The sequence below is a fragment of the Hyaena hyaena genome, unplaced genomic scaffold, assembly GCF_003009895.1.
Source record: "Hyaena hyaena isolate Hyena2069 unplaced genomic scaffold, ASM300989v1 scaffold_131, whole genome shotgun sequence".
Taxonomy (NCBI): Eukaryota; Metazoa; Chordata; class Mammalia; order Carnivora; family Hyaenidae; genus Hyaena; species Hyaena hyaena.
In genome coordinates this window covers 3,336,198-3,354,985 of record NW_024080761.1, presented here as the reverse complement: position 1 = coordinate 3,354,985, position 18,788 = coordinate 3,336,198, and the positions used below count along the sequence as shown (strand labels likewise).

General features: G+C 44.4%; 1 protein-coding gene across 1 annotated transcript in view; it reads right to left on the bottom strand.

Annotated features, from left to right (window-relative positions):
- MAPRE1 (microtubule associated protein RP/EB family member 1) overlaps positions 1-17,838 on the bottom strand; it is a 28,934-nt gene extending 11,096 nt beyond the window's left edge. Inside the window, exons 1-3 of the mRNA XM_039237697.1 lie at positions 17,716-17,838; positions 11,678-11,801; positions 2,622-2,767 (exon numbers count right to left, since the gene is read on the bottom strand). Coding sequence (XP_039093628.1) covers positions 2,622-2,767; positions 11,678-11,798 — 267 coding nt within the window. The 5' untranslated portion in view covers positions 11,799-11,801; positions 17,716-17,838. The remainder of the gene's footprint in view (positions 1-2,621; positions 2,768-11,677; positions 11,802-17,715) is intronic.
- Positions 17,839-18,788: the final 950 nt, after the last annotated feature.

Genomic DNA, 18,788 nt, shown 5'->3' with positions numbered 1-18,788 from the left:
TTTAATTCAGTTTGCCTCCCACAAAGTACTTAATTAGACCTGCCAACCACCCTCCCAGTCCATCAAAAGGAATCAGAAAGGCAAAAGAATAAGGCTCATTTGTATCATATAGAGGTCACATACACACATCCAAAGGCATCTTAAGACGTGTCACTGCACTGTAAAGAGTATATCTCCTATGCAACCTGCATGGCCACAGTGCCTATCACAAAGTATGAAACCCAGAGCACAAACCAAGCACAAGTATCAACAATGAACTGTTAAAGACAATTCTGTCTTGTCAATCTATCTCAGTAAAGCTGGAAAAAAATTCATCTAGGAAAAAAAGGGGGAAAAATTTTGTCTTAAAAATCGCTCAAGGTACACAAGCAGTCCCAGAACAGATTTCTACAAAACGGTAGGTTTTTCAAGTAATTCCAATTCTATTAAAACATACTTTAAGGACCCTAGAAACTTTCTTATTGTACAGGGATACATGTTATCAGGTATTACTTCAAATTGTTGGACTGTTGGCCAGAGTGTAATTATCTGAACTCTTCAAGGATTCCAGTTACAACGGTGTTTTTATAAAAAAGAATGTATGTAATAATCTGAACTATATCTAACCCTCTATGCAAATAAACAGAATCTTAAGAAATTACTTTGTAATACTGAAACATTTACAAACAAAATGTTACATCTGAACTCACTTCTCAATACTCCCTGAGTGTGGAGCAGGTAGGATAAAGACAGCTGAAACAAAACTGGCCATGATTTGATTATTGCTGAGGTTCAAGAGGGATCATCATACTATTCACTCTTTTGTATGCTTTAGAATTTTACTTGTTGATGGGGCGCCTGGGTGGCTAAGTCGATTAAGTGTTCGACTTTGGCTCAGGTCATGATCTCGCGGTCCTTGGGTTCAAGCCTTGAATCGGGCTCTGTACTGACAGCTCAGAGCCTGCAGCCTGCTTCTGATTCTGTGTCTCCCTCTCTCTCTGCCCCTCCCCAATTTGTGCTCTGTCTCTCTCTGTCTCAAAAATAAATAAACTTTAAAAACAATTTAAAAATTTTTCCTTGTTGAAAAAAATAAAGTTGAGGGACACATGGGTGGTTCAGTCGACTAAGTATCCAACTTCAGCTCAGGTCATGATCTCACAGTTCGTGGGTTCGAGCTCTGCATCGGGCTCTGTGCTGACAGCTCAGAGCCTGGAGCTACCTCAGATTCTGTGTCTCCCTCTCTCTCTGCCCCTCCCCTGCTCACGCACTCTCTCTCTCAAAAAATAAACGTTAAAAAAATTTTTTAATAAAATAGAATTCTATAAAAAGAAAAATTACTGCATATAATAAGCTATACCTAGTTTTAACTATGCCTGGTAACAAAATGCTTTTCATTCAATACAAATGCATATTTTATATATTGTATAGAAACAAAAGTAAAATAAGACTGATTTCATAGTAAATACAGACCAGATACAATAGCAAGATAATGAGGGAGTGACTATAAACTTTACTAAAAAAAAGTTTTCCCTTAAAAATGACTTAAAAGAATAAGCCATTCTAGGGGATCCTGGGTCGCTCAACTGAGCATCTGACTTTGGCTCAGGTCATGATCTCACCATCTGCGGGTTCAAGACCTATATCAGGCTCTGTGCTGACAGCTCAGAGCCTGGAGCTTAGCTTGGATTCTGTGTTCTCCCTCCCTCTGCCCTTCCCCCACTCTCTCTCTCTCTCACTCAGAAATAAACATCAAAATTCTTTTAAAAATTAAAAAAAAATTAAAAATAAAAGAATAAACCATTCTAATGAGGGGGGAGGGGAAAAACTGCTTAATTTGCAATAATACATAATCTATTAAAACAGAGATAATATTTGTCCTAAAAAAGTCTGGTGGACTGTTTCTGGTACCGTCAAATATTGTTGGGGGCAAAAAGGAACTTGCCAGCACCCACAAGGTATCTTCCCTGTACCCTGCTAAAAAAACCAAGTATTTCTAGAATCTTTGCTATTAGAATTACTTATTCTACCATATGGTATGCTTTAGAGATGTAAATCCAGGGATAAAAAGGATTAGATCTCAGACTAATAAAGATTAAACAGTATTATTTAAAAAAAAAAAATCACGAGTACAGATTTACAGGTTGATTCCTCCAAACACTAGTAACTTCAAAATAAAGGAGAGACACCTGGGTGGTTCAGTCTGTTAAGTGGCTGACTTTGTCTCAGGACATGATCTTGTGGTTCACAAGTTCGAGCCTCATGTCGGGCTCTGTGCTGACAGCTAAGAGCCTGGGGCCTGCTTCAGATTCTGAGTTTCCATCTCTCTCTGCCCCTCCCTGTTCACACTCTCTTTGTCAAAAATAAATATTAAAAAAAATTTAAAAAAAAATTTTTTTTTTTAAATAAAGGAGAACAACAGCAAGGAAACCAAGGGTAAGAAGGTAGAGGGAAACTTTGCTCCCAGTAAATTCTATGTTAACTGGAGAAAAGATAACTATACAGACGGGGGGGGGGGGGGATCACGTCCAAAATTATGGGGCAGCATTCACTTCCTAAGTAACAATTACTAGTTAAGAAACAACCTAAATTAAAAAAAAGAAAAAGAAAAGAAAAATCTAAATGAAAGAATAAAATTTACTTACTTTGTCAACACCCATTCTCTTAAAACCTGCCTGCAGTATTTTGAAGTTCTGGATGTACTCGTGTTCTAGCTTAGCCTGGAATTTCACTTTCTTCAGGGCAATGGAGCCAGGGAACAGCATGTCCATAAACTGACAATAGGCAGCCCCTGGATGAACAACAAGAGAACAAAATACACACTTAGGTCATTAAATGCTCTGATTAAAGAAGCAGGATGAACTTTTTTTTTACTCAGACCTATATAACCCATGTACAATTCAAAAAATCATAACTTGGATCATATTGGGGTGTCTGGCTGGCTCCATTGATAGAGCATGCAACTCTTGATCTTGGTGTCGTGGGTTCAAGTCCCACATTGGGGGTAGAGTTTACTTAAAAAAAAACAACTAATTAATTAAAAAAAAATAGTAAGGTAGACCTATAAAACCCAAAAGCTTCATTACCACTTGACTTCAAAGTCAACTTCTCAAAATCAGTATCAAGACTGGTTTCACCTAAGTTCTAACACACTTAGAATGTGGAGAAAAGAAATGTTTCTATGAAATTTTAAAACTGTTCTTAATAACAAACCAGCATGACAATAAAATGACCACTACAAAGAAAAATGAACATCTAGGAGCACATTTGTGGCTCAGCTGGTTAAGTCCAACTTCAGCTCAGGTCATGATCTAAGGGTATGAGCTTCCAACAAAAATATACTGAAGGAATTCTAGGTACCAGGGACTGAATCAGCAATATTTATATTTTTAAAATAGGGATACCAATAGCTTCCTAAATTCTAGAGGGCAATGACCAAGTTTAACAAACTAAAAGCATAAATAAGGGTAATCTGTTACATTTAAAAAGAGTCATAATCAACAACTATAGTGTATAGATCTGATACATAAAAATCAACTTAAAATATGCACACCACACGCATAAACACACACACACACACACACACAGAAAATAATCTATTAAGTATCTATACCCACAATACTGCTTTATACATGAAAGATATTTTTCTGAAACCGCAAAATAATGTGCATTTACTAAATGCACACTATTCTCACGCCATCCATGGACTTCCAGCTAAAGTCAACCAAAACCACTTAAAAGCAGCAGTCATAAGCTTCTCAGAAAAAACCTGCTTGACGAACGATCACAGTTCCTTATTTTAGAGCCAGAAAAATCCCTAGAGCCGTTAAAAATTTAAAAACTGAGGACAAAAACCTGTGGCCCAACACCACAGAGGCCAGAGATCAAGATCAGAACCAGACCCCAGGTATCCTGACTCCCTGACCACGTTCTTTCCCACAGTGCCACCATGTGTCCTCTTAGAGCACTCTACGGTTGAATAAAGAAGCACTTCCTGGATGAGGGGAAAAGATACACCATGCTGCTACACTGTAACTGGCTGAAGCCAAGAAATGATAAAGAAAAACATTAACACCTCATAAAAATGGACAAGGTAATTGGACAATTCACAAAAGAAATATAATAGCTAATAAACACATGGGGGTCCAGTCTAAGGCAGCAATTTAAAAAAAATAGGGCAAAAATAGCAAAACTGGCTATGCTAACTTTATTCACAGGTGTTAAAAAAAAATGGAAGCAAGCTTTATGTCTAACAGTAAGAGCAATCAATCTGCACACCATCTGCCTGAGAGTTTATGCAAGTATTCAAAATAAATTTTGGGAGGATAGGGAGCCTGAGTGGCTCAGCTGGTTGGGTGTCTGACTTCCAGCTTCAGCTCAGGTCATGATCTCTTGGTTGACGGGTTTGAGCCCCACATCAGGCTCTGTACTGACAGCTCAGAGCCTGCAGCCTACTTTGGATTCTGTGTCTCCCTCTGTCTCTGCCCCTCCCCCACTCATGCTCTGTCTCTCAAAACATAAACATTAAAAATAAAAATACCTTTTTTTAAATTTGGGGAATGAAACTCAAGATTTAATATTAAAAGAAAAGATACAAAAACTTATCTATAAAATATCTTCATATATATAAAAAGCCATTTTAATATGTATGCATAGAAAAACAACTAGAAGAAAATATAACATATCAGGCTAAACCATATGAAATTACTGTTTTCTAGATCAAAAATGACTGAACAGTGGCCATCTCTGGGGGATGATACTAAATGCATTCTATTTTTTAAATATTTAATTATGTACTATGGTAAATATTATTTTTAAAATTTTTTTGTTTAATTTGGTTTTTAAGTAAACTCTAAACCGAACGTGGGGCTTGAACTCACAATCCTGAGATCAAGAGTCACACACTCTACTGAGTGAGCCGGCCAGGAGTCTCTGTAATTATTACTTTTATAATTAGAACATAAAAAAGAAGGTAAATGTTTAAAAGGAAAAAAAATTATCAGCCGCTTTTCACAAAAGGGCTGAAAACTCCTGGCCTATAAATGTCTCAACTGGATAGAGAACAGGTTAGAAGGGGCCTACGGTCCAGTCTGCCTTCATAACAAAGGCTGCAACACAAGCAGGGTCCTCTCAGAAGGCTGCTGGCCCAAAGATCTACAGCAGAACAGGCCCGCATAACCTGTGGCCTGAGGACGCAGACAGCCTTCGGGTAGAAGCAGCCCAGCCCTGTGTCACTGCGTTATCTACCAAGTCTCACCAACTGCCGTGGCCCCACCCTACCAAGGTCTGAGCTGCAAGCAGAAAACATGGAACAATGCAACCCCTGCTCCAAAAGCTTGCAAGAGCTCAAGTGCACTGGCTCTCAACCCTTTAGGGTGCGGAGACCCCTGAAGAATGAGACGAAAGGTGTAGCCAACATTCCACACAAGACGCTTCCCTGTCAGAAGACTCCGAATGAAGAGCTCCCACAGAACACACACTAACCACTACACGTAAGCATGTTCAGACCTTAGAGAATAGGTGAGGTGTGAGTCATCCTAAAGGAGGAATAAAATTTGGAAAAAGAAGGCTAGGAGGAGCCATTAATGCAGACATTACAAATCAGCCTCAGGGCGCCTGGGTGGTTCAGCTGGTTAAGCATCCAACTCTTGATTTTGGCTCCATTCATCATGGGTTCAAGCCCCATGTGGGGTTCCATGCAGATGGTGTAGAGAGCCACCCAGGCGCCCCATTTTTTGTTCTTTTTGAATTTTAAGCCATTTTTAAACCTTCAGTTATTCAAAAAATAAAAACTATAGGAGCGCCTGGGTGGCTCAGTCGGTTGAGCATCCGACTTCGGCTCAGGTCATGATTTCACCACTCATGGGTTCGAGCCCCTCTTCGGACTCTGTGCTGACAGCTCAGAGCCTGGAGCCTGCTTCAGATTCTGTGGTCTCTCTCTCTCTCTCTCTGCCCCTCCCATGCTCGTGCTGTCTCTGTTTCTCAATAATAAATAAATGTTTAAAGAAATATAAACTATACATATAGTGTATGTCAATTAGGTTTAACAATTATAGGAAAGTACTGAAAATACAGCTAAAATGAATAACTGGGCAAGCTGCTTAACCTTGCTATGTCTCAGTTTCTCCATGTATAAAATGGGGATAAAGTCCTTATCTCCCAGGTTATGTATGTAAAGCACTTTGGAAAGTGCTATAGCCTATGATAAGTGCTCAATAAATAAAGCCATAATTAAGGGAAAAAATACATTTAAAAGATAACAATAACTTGTGACATTACAGCAGATTATGGTTTTCTTAATGTTCCATAAGACCTAAATTACTTATATTAGAAAAAAATTTCTTGGGGCACATGGGTGGCTCAGGCAGTTAAGCGTCTGACTTCAGCTCAGGTCATGATCTCGCGGTTCGTGGGTTCGAGCCCCGCATCGGGCTCTGTGCTGACAGCCAGCTCAGAGCCTGGAGCCTGTTTCAGATTTTGTGTCTCCCTCTCTCTCTGACCCTCCCCTGCTCGCTCGCTCACTCTCTCTCTCAGAAATAAATTAAAAAAATATTTAAAAAATTTTTTTTTAATTTCTTTAGGTGTCTGGGTGGCTCAGTCAGTTGAACGCCTGACTTGGGCTCATAGTTCATGAGTTCTAACCCCACTTTGGGTTCTGTGCTGTCAGCATGGGGCCTGCTTCAGATCCTGTTTCCCTCTCTCTCTGCCCCTCCCCCAAGCACGTACACACACCCACATGCACACAGGCTTTCTCTCTGAAAAATAAACATTTAAAAAAATTTTCTTATCATTTTTGTTTTAATTGCAGCAAAGAAAAATCAAGGAGGTGCTTGAAGAGCAAAAAAGTTGAAAGAGACTTCCTTGAGCAGAGGTGTGACTCAATAAAAATGGTCTCAGGGCCCCTGGGTGGCTCAGTCATTTAAGCAACCAACTCTTTGGCTCAGGTTATGATTCCAGGGTTGTGGGATCAAGCCCCATGTTGGGTTCTGCACTGAGCATGGAGACTGCTTAAGATTCTCTCTCTCCCTCCCTCTCACTCTGCCCCGATCACCCACTCATGCACTATCTTTAAAAAAAAAAAAAAAAAAAGGAGACTGGGGTGGGGGGGAAGGGTCCTCCGAGAAACGGTGCAGACTGCTGTAGTACAAGTGAGAGAGTGCAGGCCGGGGAACCCGGAGGGAACCAGGAGGCCACTGTGGCAGCACTGAGCAAACTGAAAAGGGGCTGGATCCAAAACATCTCTCAGGAGACATACTGCACTTGGTGAATTAGCCTCTTCTGAGGCCTGAAACACTAGAAGAACGGTGGAATCGTGGCCCAAAATGGAGTGCCTGGGAAACCTGAGGAGAAAACAAAGCAGAGGTGGCCTGGTCACACCCCCAGCAGCATGAGCAAGCCTGACAGGCTGTTTTACAGAAACTCAAGGGCTCCTGCAACATGCTAAGGAAAACGAAGATCCAGCATTTGCCAGGGGGCGTCTGCACACCTCACACCTTTCCTATTCTGTGCAGCACAGGAACACGGAGGAGGCCAGGCCAGAGGGGAGAAGACAACTGGAGAAGGGGGAGACGAAAACGTTCAGTGAGGGCCACTCTACAGGTTCAAAGCACCATGCTGGACCCTTGGAAACACGCAGAGGGGCCTGAGTATGGAATGGAACAGAGGGAACAGGGCACTGGTTGACAAAAAGCAACCAGCATCCCCTCTCTGGCACAAGCAATCCCTCATCCAAACCATTCTCTGTGATCTGGGCTTTTTCCTTGATGACTATCCTTCCAAAATACTTGGTGAATAGCTCTCAAAAACAGGGAGACTATGGAATGGAAATAAATCTTTAAACAACCTGACAACTCTGTCACGGCAAGTTATCCTCGCCTTGGCTCACAAGAGCCAAGCAAAGGTGTGTTTCACTGTTGGGACAGGGAGGGGAGTGGGGGGTTCACAATGTTGACAAAACTCAACCATTTCACAGGCAACCAGCACATTAACTGTGTAGGACCTCAGAGCTTTGCCTTCTCGAGGGAAAAACCTATTCCTACCCTTCTAGGCTTGTGTTTGGAAGAAAATTCTAGTCAGCTTGATCCTCTGCTTATCAGAGGTAAGACCAGGAGGGACCAGGCACCAGCTCTGGTTAAAGGCTACGGGGAGACTGCTCAGGCCTTGGGAGAATTCACGAGTCCGAGGAGCCTCACTTTCCCTATGACTCCAGTCCCCTGGCAGCAGGCCTTCTCCAGGGACGTGGTTTCTGCAGCTCACCCTGTTTGGTCTCACACTAAAAGCCAAGACCTGGTTTTCTAAACATCAGTGTGAAACACAACGCAAACATCCACATACTTGGACAGAAGTCCTAAACAGCTCTCAAGAGGCAAACTAGCTGTGAATGAATGAAAGTTTGTTTACAAATCACAGTTAAGTGTCCTGTACTTAGCATTTTCTGCTGGGGAAAAGCACTTTATTCAGGATAAGAAAAATGGCAGGCAGCTTACAAAGTGGAAATTCTAGGGGCGCCTGGGTGGCTCAGCCGGTTGGGTATCCGGCTTCGGCTCAGGTCATGATCTCACGGTTCGTGGGTTCGAGCCCCGTGTCGGGCTCTGTGCTGACAGCTAGCTCAGAGGCTAGAGCCTGTTTCAGATTCTGTATCTCCCTCTCTCTCTGACCCTCCCCTGCTCATGTTGTCTCTCTCTGTCTCAGAAATAAATAAAACATTAAAAAAAAAAAGTAGAAATTCTTCACAGGAATTTTTAATGAGATAGTACCACTGTAATTAATGATATGCAATTCACATTTGTTTAACTCTCTTCCAAATGCTTCTTTTAAAAAATAGATCCTCATTTATGCAGCAAAAAGGGTGTAGGCTCTGTGGTCAGAAAGATCTGGGTTCAAAACCAGCTCTGTTAACGTGTAAGCTGTGCCCCACGGCAGCCTCCTTATCTGTAAGACGAGCAGGCACCTCCCCAGAGAGATCCACACTCACCTCCAGAGTCTGGCACAGAATCAGTATCTGAGAGCTATTTTTACAGGTGAGCCTTAGCACAGCCCAGCCCAGCAGGTGGGCCTGGCCCTACTTCCCCAGTTTACAACAGATGCGGAACTAGAACATTAAGGGACGGCTCAGAGCAGACTGAAGCCTCTTCAGGCCCAGTCCTGACTACCCACACAGCTCCCTGTCTGAATGAGATAAACCTGGAGCCAAATCATACAAGTACCACTCATCTACACATGAAAAGAGTTCTCATTTTCCAATTAAGTAAGTGGAATATACTTCAGAGCATATATACGGAAAGAGGTAAATTGTAGGGAGAAACTGCTGGTGAAAACGCCGACTCTGATGAAAATTAGGATGACCTCATCCCCATATTAGTCACAAATCACGGGGCAAACAAGTGTTTTAAGAGCCTCAAACAAATGGGGATGTGGTGACGGGACTGAGGAAGCGAACGGACACCGGGGGAAAGGCAGCAAAGACCTAAGCTAACAATCAGCACCTGCACCCAGCCTGTGCCCACTACGACCCAAGTAACTAATGAGAAACAAGCCTGACTCGTTGGCACCAACTCTGCCCAAAGCCTCCCTCTGACCACCTGAAAAACCCAGATCAAACATCCCAGGGGATACAATACAATGGGCAAGTGAAACCAAGAGCAAGACTAGAACCCAGCCATAAAATGAGGAAGTACAGAAGCTGAATTCGTGTGTTTTTTTAAATCACATAAATGAAAGCAGTCATTTTATTTTTAATGTTTATTTTTGAGAGAGAGAGAGAGAGAGAGAGAGAGCAGGGAAAGGGCAAAGAGAGAGGGAGACACAGAAACCAAAGCAGGCTCCAGGCTGAGCTAGCTGTCACCACAGAGATCACGACTTGAGCCGAAGGCACTTAACCGACTCAACCACCCAGGCTCCCCTGACAGCAGTCATTTTAAATCAGTCCAAATGGCACCAGTAAAGGAGGGGTGCAGAGCAAGGAGGGCACGGGGACCAAAGAACATCGGCTCTTGATTTAAACAAAGATTCAAGTCTCAATTCTGTTCTTGGTTGTATAACTGGGGACTTGTTACTCAAGATCTCTAAGCCCGTTTCCTCATCAGTAAACTGGAGTTAATAAACATTCTGTGTCACGGAAGTACAGTGAGAGTTACATGAAGAGATACTGGAAAAGCATTTACACGACTCTGGCACGTAAGTGTTCAACTAAACGACCGCTGTTGTTACTACCATGAGAAGCTGAGGGTTCTACTTCTCTATCCCACTAACAAGGTAACAACTGAAGGAGCAGCAGGATACTCATCTCACCCTTCTGGCATATTCTTGACCCCACCTCCTATCTGTAGTAGATCCAGTCTTGGTAACCCCAACACAATCCTTATCGTGTCAAGACAGGTAGGAGCAGGTAGCACAACCCTTAAAAGGTGAGACAGGAAGTCTTTAGGGGACGTAGAAACCAGTAACACCTTCATGAAAAATAACTACCAAGAGCCTAGAGCCTAAAGTCCATACCTTTAATCTAGTAATTCCATTTCTAGATATCACTATGGAAAATTGAGAAACCACCTAAATGTCCCTAAATCAGGAAGATATTAAACTCCAGCATAACCAGAGAAATAGTACACAGCCATTAAAAATAAGTCATATTTCAGACACCAGGGGTGGGGAAGGGGAGGGGGCTCAACTGGTTAAGGATTGGACTTTGGCTCCGGTCCCGATCTCATGGTTCGTGAGTTCAAGCCCCACATGAGGCTCTGCTGTCAGTGTAGAGCCCGCTTCAGATCCTCTGTCTCCCTCTCTCTCTGCCCCTCCCCCACTCATTCTCATTTTCTCTCTCTCTCTCAAAAATCACCATTTAAAAAAAATAAGTCATTTTTTGGGACACCTGGGTGGCTCAGTTGGTTAAGCACCTGGCTCTTAGTTTTGATGCAGGTCATGATCTCACGGTTTGTGAGTTCAAGCCTTGCGTCAGGCTCTCTGCTAACAGTGTACAGCCTCCTTGGGATTCTCTCTGCCACTCCCCTGCTCGCGTGTGCATGCTCACTTTCTCGCTCTTTCTCAAAATAAATAAACTTTAAAAAACAAAGTCATTTTTATGACAATGAATGACACTAGGGAATACCCATAATGTAGTTAACTGAAAAAAGCTGGGATATATGCAAATGTATATATGCAAGGAAAAGTGAAAGAAAATATCCCAACGGCAGCTTTCTCTTAATACTGAAACTAAGGGCATTTTTTTATTTTCTTCTTCCCAATTTTCTAAATGTCACTTTGTATACACAAAAACACAACATGTTTTTGTTCTTGTTTTAAATCATTAGCTCTCTGCCAAATCCTTATTAAACAGCAGTTCAATAAAACTGTGGCTGAAATGGCATTTGCCGGTTTTTAGTCTTGTGCTACTTGGGAATAAGAAAAGCAACTGATAATGTATAAAACTAGAACCATTATAATTGTCATCCTCAAATAAAATATTTCCAATCTGGATGCACAAGCGAGTAGCTGGAGAAGCCGGGCTGAGTGGCAGCCTCAGGATGTAGAGACGGCGGCACGGGGGACAGAAGCACACTCTCAGCATAGCTCTTTCTAGAAATGGAATGGGGGCAGGGCTGACACAGAACCTGAATGTGTGGCCTCTGCAGTCAGATAAAGACCTGTGCATTCCTAAAGGATCTGCAGGCTTTTCTGGAAAAATGTCATCATGGATCTCTCTTACCTGAGCACAACTGTTCGATCTTTGTCAGATTCAGCTGCAGAGACTCGTTGATCCAAGCCAGCATGTCATGTCGACTTAGGTTATCACTGGTGACGGACGTTGAGTATACGTTCACTGCCATCTTCTACAGCATGTGAGGAAAAGACAAGGGCTCACGTTATTAGGCATGCAAGGGAGGGCAAGCCGTTCCCTGGAGAATCACCCAGAGCAAACCTGTAGCAGACAATTTTTTTTTTAATTTTTTTTTAATGTTTTTTATTTATTTCTAGGAGAGAGAAAGACAGCGTGAGCAGGGGAGGATCAGAGAGAGAGAGTGACAGACTCTGAAACAGGCTCCAGGCTCTGAGCTGGCAGTCAGCACAGAGCCCGACGCGGGGCTCGAACCCATGAACCGCGAGATCATGACCTAAGCGAAAGTCGGACACTTAACCGACTAAGCCACCCAGGCGCCCCTGTAGCAGACAATTTTTAAGCCTCACATTCTTCCCCAAGAGGCCAAATCAAACACTACGATTCCACCCACCAGCTCAGAATGCCACACATAAGCATGACCCTGGATGAATGGCCCAAAACCCACCAGTCTAAAAGTTAGGCCCCACTCTAATGTGATTTGTATAAAATTTGAAGATACCAGAGACACTATATAAAGAGATGATTAAATGCTTTGTTAAAAGAGGCTAATGTACAAACAAGAATGTTCTCTGTTCAGAAAATGTCAGTCCAGCAACTCCTAAGTGGCTCAGTCAGTTAGGCGTCCGACTCTTACTCAGCTTCAGTCATGATTTCATGATTTGTGGGTTTGAGCCCTCCATCGGGCTCTGTGCTGACAGTGTGGAACCTGCTTGGGGTTCTGTCTCCCTCTCTCTGGCCCTCCCCTGCTCACATGCTCACTCGCTCACGCTCTCTCTCCAAATAAGGAAGGAAGGAAGGAAGGGAGAAAATGTCAGTCAGAACTTATCAATTACCATATCGAAAGGTTCACAGAAGTTTCCTTCAGAGTGGGCTTTTCTTTTTTAATGTTTATTTATTTTTGGGAGAGGGAGAGGGAGGGGGAGAGAGGGAGGGAGGGAGAGACAGAGAGAGGGAGAGGGAGAGAGAAAGCACACACTTGAGCAGAGAGAGGAGGGGCAGAGAGAGAAAGAGACAGGAAGGGAGGGAGAGAGAGAATCACAAAATCTGTGCTCTGTCAACACAGAGCCCAAAGTGGGGCTCGATCCCATGAACCGTTAGACCATGACTTGAGCCGAAATCAAGAGTCAGACGCTTAAATGACTGAGCTACCCAGACACCCCCAGATGGTAGGCTTTTATTAATTCTCTTTATAGTTTTTATTATTTTCCAAATTTTTTTTTAATATTTTTATTTATTTCTAGGAGAGAGAGAGAGAGAGAGAGAGACAGCGTGAGCAGGGGAGGGTCAGAGAGAGAGGGAGATACAGACTCTGAAATAGGCTCCAGGCTCTGAGCTGGCAGTCAGCACAGAGCCCGACATGGGGCTCGAACCCACGAACCGTGAGATCATGACCTAAGCGAAAGTCGGACGCTTAACCGACTAAGCCACCCAGGTGCCCCTTCCAAATTTTCTTTAAAGAGTATATCCACTTTTATAATCAAATAAAACTTTTCGAAAGTATATCCACTTTTATAATCAAATAAAACTTTTTGAAAACCCTAAGTACTACGAACATTACAGGAAATCACCTTACAGTGAAGAATCCTTGGTGCTACTCTCTGCTAAACCACCTGGGGACAGGAAGACATCTAAGGAGCTTCACAGACACTTGTCATTTACCCCGACAACTCTCTGCAAGGTTCACCTCATTCTCATTTTACAGATGAGAGGAGGCTCAACACGGAAACCCTGGGAACTGGCAGCCAAACCCATTCAGCCGCACCACGCACACTCTCTCCCAGCCACTAGAAAATGCTGCCCTTCAACCTTCTGCTAGGCTTTCAAGTTCAAAACAACACACAGAAACACAGTAACTTAAATTACTATTAAATGTGGAAGCCATAATCATCCTCCTTCAGTTAACAGTATACCAAGCACTGTTCGAGGCCAAAGAAATGGATAAGCAAGAAAACCAGTTGCCTGTCCACCGGTAGTTCACATTCTAGTGGTGGAAGTCTGACACTGACCAAACACACAAACAAATGTCACTTCTCATCAACCATTTAGGAAATGAGGGTGCTGGGGAATGTGGTCAGGGAAAGCCTCTCTGCTCTCTGACTTGATGTCTGAGCTTAAGAATCAGAAGGATGCAAACATACTGAGATGTGAAAGGTGACCGCGGCCCAGCGAGCAAGGAGAGTAGAAGGGGAAAAAGAAATGAAGAAGCCAGATCATGTCAGGACTCTGCAAGCCAAGATAAGGAATTTCAATTTTATTCTGTAATTGTTTAAATCCATCGTGGGGATTTAAACAGGGTAGCATCACACTCCCATTTAAGTTTGTGAAGGGGTTCAGGACAGCCCCCCCACCCCATGCCCCCAGAACATGCCACTTTGGCATGTGGATTATTTTGAGCTGAATGCACTTGAGACCCTGTGTGCATAAAAAACTTCTGTCCCTCCCTTAACCACACAGAAGAATCTAAACCGGGGGTCTGTCTCAAGAAAAAGGGTTATGGGGCACCTGGGTGGCTCAGTCAGTTAAGCGTCTGACTTTGGCTCAGGTCATGATCTCACGGTTCGTGGGTTTGAGCCCGGTGTTGGGCTCTATGCTGCCAGCGAGCTCAGAGCCTGGAGCCTGTTTCAGATTCTGTGTCTCCCTCTCTCTCTGCCCCTCCCCTGCTCATGCTGTCTCTCTCTCAGAAATAAATAAAACATTTAAAACAATTTTTAAATAAATTCAGATGATAAAACCATTTTATACAGGAAGCCAACACAATTTAGTTCCTGACTCCACTGGGAAATTAATTCCTGCTCCCACAGTACTTCATTCAAATCTCTACAATAGTTATTATTACACTGGATTGTCATTATCTCTTCATTTCTGAACCATTTCAGATTTGGGCCAGAAGGCAACATGCTCTATGAAAAGAGCTGAGGATTTCAAGCTAAGAAGACCTGGGTTGGGGTGTGAGGCTGTCACTCTTACCCTGTATGACCCGGGGCAAGTTATGTAACTTGCATACACCTCAGTTATCTTTCGAGTTAATACCACCCTCATCTAAAAATTATGATGTGAGGTTTAAATGAGATAAGGTACATAAAATACTCGGCATACGATCTGACACATAACAGATATTAAACAAACAAGATCCAGGCAGAGAGGGACCTCATCTCAGTCATCATCCTACCTGCAGTGCCAAAAACAGTGCCCAAGACCTGCCCCATCATCCGGACCCACTGCAGCAGCCTTCAGATTAGTCTCACAGTTTCAATCTGTCCTTACACAGCAACCACAAAGAATTTTCTGAATCATAAAACAGATCAAGTATCTCCCTCTTTAAAATCCCTGAATGAATGAAACTGTGCAAAATACTATCACCAGGTACCAAAGAGAGACACATCCAAACAAAAAACACGGTCGCAGGCTAAGCGCTTGTAATCTATTTTGGCGACATTCACACACACTCCGGGTATTGAATGTGTCATGCCACCATAAAATGTAAGCAGCTGGTTAAGCCACGTGTGTCTCCTGACCACACCCCAGCTCAGAAAACGTTAATGGCCTTTCATCATCATAGAATTTAAAACTCTTTCATTAGCAGTACATTAATACCTAGTCCCATGTGCTCCCATGTGCAGCCACTAAATACATGGGGCTAGGCACCCTGTGGATATGCAATAAACATCCACTGACTCAACCTATTAATTGGCTCTTCCAGGCAGTCAAAACAGAGCCTCGTTCTCAGAGCTACAGCTACCTCTGGCTTACCCCAGAATTCCATTGCTCGGCTTCAATGGAAGACCCCATGACCATCACGTAAGCCTCACCTTTAAAAGGCTCCATGACGACGTTTCGGCTGCCTTGAAAAAGCTCTTTTACCTCCCCAGGTATCTGTCCTCCTTCACAGCTCTCCTTGCAAGTTCTCAAATCCGTTCTAATTGGATGCTGGCTGAGGAACACCCTACTACTTTTAAGGCACACTGAGCCCTATGAAAAGACAGGGGAAGGTGCCACCAGAAAAAAAGGCACGTGACCCTTTCTGGATCACAAAGCTCACCTGTGAAAGGTGAACACTATAGTCTGCACAAGGTGGTGATGAGGATTACATGAGATCTCAGTGAAAACACTTCAGTGAAAAGCACATCACGTCTTAAGCTTCTCTGTGTGCCAGAAGCAGTGCCAGGCACTCTGACACACCACCACAAGGGGCACACTGGTACGAAACACACTAGCTCTCAGGGAGGGAGCACAATATACATGTTAACAACCTCGACTCTCACATCACAGATGCGTCTTCAGCCAACTGTTGGACAGCATAAAGCAAATCACTTGACCTCTAAGAGTCCCAGTCCCTTGTTTGTAAAATGAACATGGGATTGGAGAGCCTGGGTGGCTCAGTCGGTTCAGCGCCCGGCTTGTAGTTTCAGCTCAGGTCATGATCTCATGGTTCAGGAGTTCCTGCCTCCTGTCAGGGCTCAGCGATGACAGTGAAGAGCCTGCTTGCAATTCTCTCTCCCTCTAAGCCCCTCCCCCGTGCATGCATGAACTCTCATATGCAGATGATCTGTCTCCCCAACTCTCAAAATAAATAATCTTAAAAAATGATATTGCTTATCGGCCTTTTGACTAAGATCAAGTGTATGTGTAAAAAAATGAACAGGGGTACCTGGGTTAAGTTGGTTAAGCCTCCAACTTCAGCTCAGGTCATGATCTCACAGTTCATGAGTTGGAGCCCCGCATCCAGCTCTGTGCTGACAGCTCAGAACCTGGAGCCTGCTTCAGATTCTGTATCTCCCTCTCTCTGTCCCTAATGCACTCACACTGTCTCTCTCTTGCTCTCTCTCAGAAATAAACATTACAAGATTTTTAAAAATGAACATAGGAGCTCTTTGAGATAGTGAGATACTAAATGATACAATGCCACATCAAGCACTTAACACAATGCCCGGCACATAGCAAGTGCCCAACAAGCAAATGGCTGCTATTACTTTTACACTTCTTAGGGCACCCCAACAGGGAAATGAATGCCAGGTCTGGTGTATCTTCCCTTCAAAGGACCTTAGGATCTTCATCTTCAAAATGGGGCAGAGGCTCAACTCTGCCCTGAAGCACCTCAGGGCAGCTGTGAAGCAGAGACTAAAAAAGCACTGTTCCTATCGCCCTGTTATACTGTCTTCATAGTAATTATATGAAATTATCTTGTCCACATATTAATTTTCTTATTTCCTATCTGTCTCCCTACTACAATGGAGACGTCTGGATAGCAAGCCTTTGCCTCCTGCTCCCGGGTTATAGCTAACAGCACAGCACCTATCACTTAGTAGGCGCTCAACAATTACCGCATGAAGAAACGAAGGAGTCCATTGAGCTGGTCTACTTTTTGCCCCGTACTGGGATAAAAGCTTTCGGTAGTCTTATCATTGTCCCCATTTTACAGATGAGGAAACTGAGGCCGAGAGGTTCCAACACCTACCCAAGGTCACACAGCAAGGAATGGAATCCAGGTCTTAATTCAAAACCGAACTCTTGACCATCAGGAACAGCTTCCTACGGCGGCGGTCCCCAGAGCCCCTGACCAGATTCACTTCAACCACACACACCCCCTACACAGGCTGGCCAACCCGGAACCGCCCGCCACCGCTGTCCGGGTCGCACGCCTAGGCCGCGGCCCACAAGCCCCGACGCTGCCGAGAGGCAGCCCCCACTTCCGGCCCGAGGCCCCGCCCATGGCAGAATTCAGCGCGCGCCCCCAGCCCAGCCCGCGCGCGCCGGGTCACGGCCCCTCCCTTCCCCCCACCGGGCCCGATTCGCACGGCCTTGAGAAGCGGCCCAGGCACCGCCCGCAAGGCCCGCCGGTGCCTGTCCGGCCCGAAACCCACCCGGTCACCCCCCGGCCGCCCCCTCTTGCCCACTAGCCGGCTCACCGGCTCTCGGCGGAACCGCGTCCACTGCCTGTGCCCGGCTTCGGTTCCGTCTTCGTCTCGTTCAAACCGCTCGACCCCGCCCGCCCGGCCGCCCGCGCGATGACCTCACACGCACCCCCCGCCTCGTTACGCGCCGACGTACAGGCCCGTCATTCCCTGCCGGCTCCTTTTATAGAGAGGGACTCAGCCGCGCGCCAGGGGCGGGGCCCGACCAGTGATAGACGGCTGGGGAGCCCGAGGGGCGGGGCGCCGGCTGCCAGGGCCATCAGCCACGTGGTCTGCCGAAGCCAATGAGATCCCAACCCAGTCCGGGTTTGACTGCCTAGTAGGATTCCAGTTACAAATTCTCCACCCCAGGAGCCAAAAAAATCGGTTTTACAATGAATTTCTACAAAAATGGGCGATTGGATAAGAAAGATACTTGATAGGAGCTTTGAGGAAAGACTAAAAAGTCACCTCAGAGACACACTCTGTGATAATCCTGTAATCTCAGCATCCGTTTCTTTTCCTCTCAGTACCTGTGAAGTCCTCGTGTTTATTCGCTTATGCCTTTGTCTGCCTTTCCTTAAGTTCCACGGAAACAAGGATCTTCTCAGTCTGTGTCCCACTGCCTGACTTGCTGAAAAGACTGAATTACACCCACTTCACAAAAGAGGAAGCCGAGGTTCAGAGATGTCACTTGACTTGGCTAACATCACAGAAGCTGACCCAGGTTTTGAGCTGGGTTTTGTCTGGGTATCATTTATTCACGTGTTCCACATTTATTTTTTTCTGATCAATCAGACCCTAGGTATTTGATAGTAAGCTTTTTTTTTTTTTTCTTTTTAAGTCCGTCTCTTTGGGGGAGCCTTGGGTGGTTCAGTCCGTTAAGCATCTGACTTCAGCTCAGGTCCTTATCTCGTTAGTAAATTCCAGCATAGCCTGGGGCTCTGTTCAGAGACTGGAGTCCGCTTCGGATTCTGTGTCTCTCCCTCTCTCTGCCCCTCCCCTGCTTATGCTCGCTCTCTCTCAAAGATTAAAAAAAAAAAAAAAAAAAAAATGAAGTCAGCTCTATGCCCAAAGAGGGGCTGAAA